Source organism: Mastigoproctus giganteus, chromosome 5 (assembly GCF_048544385.1).
Source record: "Mastigoproctus giganteus isolate SK-2022 chromosome 5, ASM4854438v1, whole genome shotgun sequence".
Taxonomy (NCBI): Eukaryota; Metazoa; Arthropoda; class Arachnida; order Uropygi; family Thelyphonidae; genus Mastigoproctus; species Mastigoproctus giganteus.
This window is the reverse complement of record NC_143579.1, coordinates 222,587,749-222,594,471: the sequence shown is the minus strand read 5'-3', so window position 1 is coordinate 222,594,471 and position 6,723 is coordinate 222,587,749. Positions and strand designations below refer to the sequence as shown.

The following is a 6,723-nucleotide window of genomic DNA, read 5'->3' as shown; positions in this document are numbered from 1 at the left end:
TTTATAAAAGGTTCCATAAATGCTAATGGACACCTGGCCATATCGGAAGGCAAATTGATGCTAAATATTAGAGACTGTTTCAACCTGCCAAGTAACTGCATCTTTCAGGACAACTCTGCTCCTTGTCATCAGGTGAAAGGTGTAAGTAGGCACTTCTGTAGTTATTTTAGCTTCATTTCTGCATTCCAGGTTCGACAGTAATGTATATACATTTGTTACAGGTAAAAAAATGGTTGGAAGAACGGTCCATTACAACTGCTAGCTGGCCAGGAAACAGCTCAGACCTGAATCCTATAGAGAACTGATGGCATTGTGTGGAATCTGCAAAGAAACCAAAGACCCTTCGTGAACTTCAGGAAGCCATAATTCGTGTTTGGAACCATGAACTATCAGTTGATTATCTTCAGAAATTGATCTTGTCAATGCTTCGATGGTGTGCTGATATCATCAGGGCCGGAGGCGGTTCACCTTTTTGTTTATATTAGTTTTATTATTTATTATATTAGTTTGCACCTGGTGAACTTTTCATTTTGTTTTCCATTTAAAATGATAAACTGAAGCAAATTGAGAGCTTCTGATAACATTTCAGCCATAACTGTCATGTTTACCAAAACTGTTGTATAAAGGTTGCAAATGCTCATTTTGGAATAATTTGAGAGCACCTGTCAAATATTACTTAGCTTTGCCTCGACTATTAATAAATATCTTTTGTTTATATTTCTATTTGTGATGCTAGTCGTTAATGTAACATACCATCACGAAAAAGGGTTAGAAATGTGAAATTCCTAGGTAATTCACTTTCTTTGAACACCGGTGTATTTTGGCTGGCATGTGTTTTGTAAATGTGTAAGAAAGATTTATTAAGGTACAACTGTTTTAGATAGAAATAAAGTTCTTATGATAGTGCAGGTGAACCATAAGGTTTGTGTGAGAAGGGAAGCATATAATTTGCATTTTCTTATCTACTTTTTTTTTTCCCAGTGCAGCAAAAGCCTGAGGCTTCCTTGCACTACATGGGAAATATTATTATTAGCATTCTAATACTTACGAAGTTTCTTTCACAAGTATTTGTAAATTTTGTTAAATTTATATGTAGTAGGTTTAAAAATATTTTGCAGTGATGTTGTTAAAATAATGACAAATGTTACCAAAAAATTTCAGTTATTTAAAAGTTCTAAGGGGGTGAGATTTACAGGGTGATATTTCTCTTAATTTATACATCAACATAAAACAATATCTCAACAACACTAAAAGCTTCAGATATTTGTGCTTTAAGAAGACAATTTGGGATTTTTTGCTGGGGGTGCATCTTCCTTTTCTTCATTTTCCTTTGAGAAAACTGGTTTAGGCTGCGTACTTAAAAGTAAGAAGAATAAAAATGAGTCTTTCAGTTAAAGTAAAAAATTGCAATAAATAACAATAATCATATCTATTAACATCTTCAGTAAAATTTTTCTTATTTTTCAAATTTAAGGAGTTACTATAAATTTGATATCAGTTTTTTTAACATGCAGTTATTAAAATGAAATAGCTCGATTGTTGTTTCATATAGCTTTTACAGTTCAAAATATTCAATAAAAAATATCCTATACGTTATCATATCCTTATAAAAAAGCAGGTATTTTAAAAAAAATATATCATAAATACTTATAAACAATAGCGAAACACTGAAAATGAAGCACAATTATCAATATATCACTAAGTAGTGATGATATAGTAAGACAAACATTTAGGTTTTGAGAACAGATGTTATTTTGTACAAAAAGTATCTTAAAAAGAATTTCTATTGAATTTTTCTTTTAAGGTGTGCATTCTTTTTTTTTTTTTTTTTTTTTTTTTATCTCTTTCAAATGATACAGCTAGAAATTAAGCATTAACAGCTGACTTCATTAGAATAAAGAAGAAAAAGAATGTATGCATACAGTTGCCAGGCTGGATTGTGTGAAACAGAATATTTAAAAGTAAATTAACAGAATGTATATAAAAACAACAGAAAGACAAATAATTATAAAAAGAATTGAAGTATAAATATTTATATTAAATTATGTGCAAAAAATTAAGCTTTGGGTAAGTTTATCATTTAAACTAACCTTAAGCTTAATTTTTGATATTTTCTCAAATAAAAATAGTATAATTGAATATGATTTTGTTCTTAAGCATAACACAGCTTTTCTCAGTTTATTAATCTCCTGACAGATAATACCCAATAGCAACCCACACAAACAAAAAAAAAAAATCATAAAAAGAAAATGTTTACACATTCTGAAAAATGCAGAAGCCTATTGATTACACATCTATACATTCACATATAACAGCGAGCTGAACAAATCTAGAGTAATTGGAACTGTGTGTATGACTGTTACATAACTAATGCTCATTTTTTTGATCATTATTAAGCTTTAATCTTAATGACGGACTAAAGCATTGCCATTATGTATACTACATAAACCTATAGCTGTTTTTCTGAACAGGAATAGTGTGGGAGTGGGGAGAAGGGAGAAATCACATCAGTTTTGATTCGATTTGACATATTTTAGTTAAAAATTATTTTAGACCATTTCTTAATTTAGTTTGATTATTCCTTTTCTTCATAATTATTTTTTCTTGCAATGTCTTTTTTAATATTTCAACGCTATTTTAATTCTAAAAACAACAATCTACATACTTGTATTATCTCAACTGTAAATTGAAATAATAAAGCAGAACTTTAAGGCAAATCATAAAAAGTTGTCAGAATCTTTTAAAACTAAGCATTTTACCTGGCATAAGCTGGTGTCACCCAGTATGGATTTTCTGCTGCTTCTTTTGCATATTTCAGAATAGCTTCCCTAGGATCAACATTATCATCTACTTTTTTCTTCAATCCTAAACTTCTTACAATATAAGAAGATAATGTATTACCAGCTGATGCAATTCTACCTCCTTGACCTGGGGGAAAAAGTATCATTAATTACAAAAGTGCATCGCCTATGGTAATTGAAAAGCTTATGCTATAAAATAATGATAAATATAAATAATTATGCAAAATCATATGTATTTATATGATAATGTTTTTAAATATGCCAAATTATATCTTTTACTTTGTATATATAATTGTGGTATTTCAAAAAATATATCCTATAACATTTTAACTTATTCAAAATTGCACTTACCTGGACCTGTAACAGGTAAGTCTGGCCTACGTGACTTTAGTGGATCCTTTCTGTCTTTTTCCATTTGTTTCTTTGTACTACGTGGTCGATCCACTCGAAACATTGGAAGTGCATGTGCTAAAAAAAAAATAATTAATTGAAGATAAGTCATTTTTCTTTTAAAGCAAGGATAACATATGCACTAGAGCCTGAAATAAAACTAAAAAATTTACAAAAATACATTTACAAACCAAAAATGCCATTTCTATGGACTTAAACTACTACTTACAGCTGCATATAATAAAAAAAATTTCACTATTCATTAAATTTCCCAAAAGAAAGTTATGTTTACTTACGAGTTATAATTTGTTGCTGGGTAACCATCTCCACTTGCTTTGTCCTTCTCTGGGTTCTAACTACACATAATTTGGCACCCCTAGAGGCCAAAAAATGGAGGGAAAAAATCCAGACTCAGAAAGTGTTTTAGAAAAGTATTTACAGGAACATTAAACAATACATTTTTAGTATTTAATCCTGCTGAAAAGTTTTATTTCAAAACTTTAATAAATTTGCAATCTGCATTATTAATGAAATACTTTTGTATTTTATATTTATAAAATGAGAAAAACATACACCAATATTTAGTCTATTCATTCAATGCAAATATTTGTAGCAAAACATAAATAAATTGATAATAAACATACAATAGAAATATAGACATACTTGATATTCGGAGCAGTGAGACAATTTATCTGTCTTAAAACGCTTTAGGACTGACTTCATGACAAGAATATAAAAAAGTTAAATTACTGGCATCTGTTTCCTTCAAAGTGGTGTCCCACTGCTTTATTATAACCATTTCCAGCACTGCTGAAGATTATACAAGCGACTTTGGAAAGCATTTTCTGGAACATGTACCAACTCTGTCATAATGTTTGAATGGTCCAATTGTCCCAGTAGCAAAAACTTTTCATTACTCATTTGAATTGCCAAAGAAACTAAAAGAAGCTGGTGAATATGGAGCATAAAGTAAAATTGCAATTTGATTTTCAACCCAAAAATTGTTTGAAGGAAAAATAACTTTTCCAATGCTCACAACTAAAAACAGAAATGATATAAATTAGTCAAGAAGTAGGGTGCTGTTTCAAAGTGGACATTGAAATAGTTTGAGAAAAAAATGCTACTCTACATTATGTTTTTTTGTATTTTTCTGCCTTGGAGTTTTTAATTAATAATGGATTTACTCCTGGGTGATGCTATTAAATAAAAACAATACTGTATTGATAACTTTAGGTTGACCAGCAGATAATGATGCTGTTTCTAAATTGAGCATAAGCCCAAGCTCTGTTACCATTCTTTTCTCAAACTAAAGAGAAATTATGAATACAAGAAATGACATATTAAAACACTTTTGTAGAAATCGTGACCAACAAGTTTGCCTCACAGTAATGGATTTCATAAGCATGGTGCATTATAAGTGAAAAACCCAATTACTATTGTCTTAATTTTTTGACATGAAAATGGAAGTTTTCAAGGGACATGTCTGGATACATTTGCACTCTATTGTTTCACAGGATACATTTGCACTCTATTGTGTGCAAGAATAGATGACAAGTGAACATTAAATTTTGCTTTAATCTGGATAAAAGCGTAATTTGACTAATCAGTATGATCCTGTGATATGCAGGCATAATAGTCAATGTCTATCAACCTTCCTAGCCCCTCCCCAGCAATAAGAATGAACTATTACAATTTGCTTTGAGGTCAGTCTAGTCTGTTCTCCTATTAAAGAATTCAACTGAAACCTTGCTGTTAAAAAATAATTTCTGGAACTTTTGAGACAGTACAATCTTAATTATAGTCATATTTATATACAGCAGTGTTCCACAACCTTTTTCTCTTCGAAGCATACCTTATGTTATCCATGACACAACACGGAACATCAAAATGCTAATCCCAAAAAGCATAGTTTACAGCAATGTTAATATAAATAAGCTATAAGTCACAATAGAATTAATTATTATTGTTCCAACAGAAATTAGCTAATGCATATATTAACATTTTATGAACCCTAAATCACTGTACAAAAGCAAAGCAAAAAAAAAAAAAAAATCTATTAGTATTAAGCCAAATAACTATGCATACCTTCAATGTGATACTTGTGCCTGTTTTGATGAAAACAGAAGGCTGATGAGTGGCAGAATTGTTGACAATGCAAGCCTCATTTCTTCATCAATGGTCTGAGTCTCTACCTCTCTGATGTTTTAATTTCAGTCAAGGTCAAAAGGCCCAGTTCATACAAATATGTAGTTGAAAAAATAACATATTAATTGCCATCTTGGAGCTAGCCGGGTTTTCTTTCCCTATTGACAACCAAAATGTGTCCAACTGCGCTTCACGATGTTTTAATCGCAATGTTCTGTCTGCCTTTAGATCTGTTAGTTCCTCTTGTACATTCATCAGAAGAGATTTTGCATCAGCAACAAATGGATCATAAACCCAGTCAAAATCTTCAATGCTCTCTCCAAAATAATCCTTGAACTTCTGCTTCAAGTTATCTAAATGTTCTTTAATGAAGTCCATCACCACTTTATTACCAGCAGCAAGCAGCCACACAGTTGGGAACATCTCAAACGACCCATTTGCAATGTGTTGTATCCACAAATCCAGCTTATTCTGAAAGCCTTGAATCTTATCCACACTCGGAAAAAGATTTTCATTCTTGCCTTGCATTTTTCAGTTCAGCTCATTCAAGTGAACGAAAATATCAGAAAGACATGACAACTTGGTCACCCATTCATCATCTACAAATAACTCTGCATACTCATGACCCTCAACTGTTAAAAACGTTTGTACCTCCTCCTTAAGTTCAAAAAGGCAAGTTAACACTTTACCACGTGATAACCACCAGTATTTCTGTATGTGGCAGGAGTGTGGTGTGTTCAGATCCCATTTCCTGACACAAAACAGAATAAAAGCCTTGAATTGAGGGGCTGCGATTTGATGAAGTTAATGACTTTTACTTCTTTGTTCAGCACAACTTTCAGACCAAATAGCAAAGACTTGGCAACAATGGCTTCACAGTAAATAAGACAATGGTCACATCTTATGTTAGGATTCACTTCATGCACTTTAGTCACAAAGCCTTTAATTCAACCTATCATGGAAGCGGCTCCATCTATTCAAACACTAACACAATCCTTCCAATTTAATTCATTTTGGAGCATATATTCATTGGTAACACAAAATATTTCTTCGCCGGTGGCTCACTCGGGCAGTACTTTGCAAAAAAGAAATTTGTTGCAATTACATCTCCATTGATGAACTGAATGTTGGCAAGAAGTTGAGCGTGACCCCTAACATCTGTGGACTTGTTGATCTGAAGTGAGAACTTCTGACTGCTGTTGATTTTCTCCTTCATAATGTCTTCAATGTCACTGAACAAATCACTGACTTGGCAACTGATTGTGTAGGCTGAGTGGAATATTTGAAATTTCATTAGCAGCTTCTGGGCCCAGGACTATTTTCACCATCTCTTTACAACAAGCTGGCATTAACAAAGTTTCGGCTATTGTGTGTGGCTTTTTGGCCT

General features: G+C 31.9%; 1 protein-coding gene across 1 annotated transcript in view; it reads right to left on the bottom strand.

Moving 5' to 3' along the window:
- Positions 1-1,187: 1,187 nt before the first annotated feature.
- Positions 1,188-6,723, bottom strand: part of LOC150086137 (WD repeat-containing protein 70) — a 106,945-nt gene continuing 101,409 nt past the window's right edge. Inside the window, exons 14-17 of the mRNA XM_090374803.1 lie at positions 3,488-3,567; positions 3,153-3,269; positions 2,760-2,928; positions 1,188-1,356 (exon numbers count right to left, since the gene is read on the bottom strand). Coding sequence (XP_090230929.1) covers positions 1,272-1,356; positions 2,760-2,928; positions 3,153-3,269; positions 3,488-3,567 — 451 coding nt within the window. The 3' untranslated portion in view covers positions 1,188-1,271. The remainder of the gene's footprint in view (positions 1,357-2,759; positions 2,929-3,152; positions 3,270-3,487; positions 3,568-6,723) is intronic.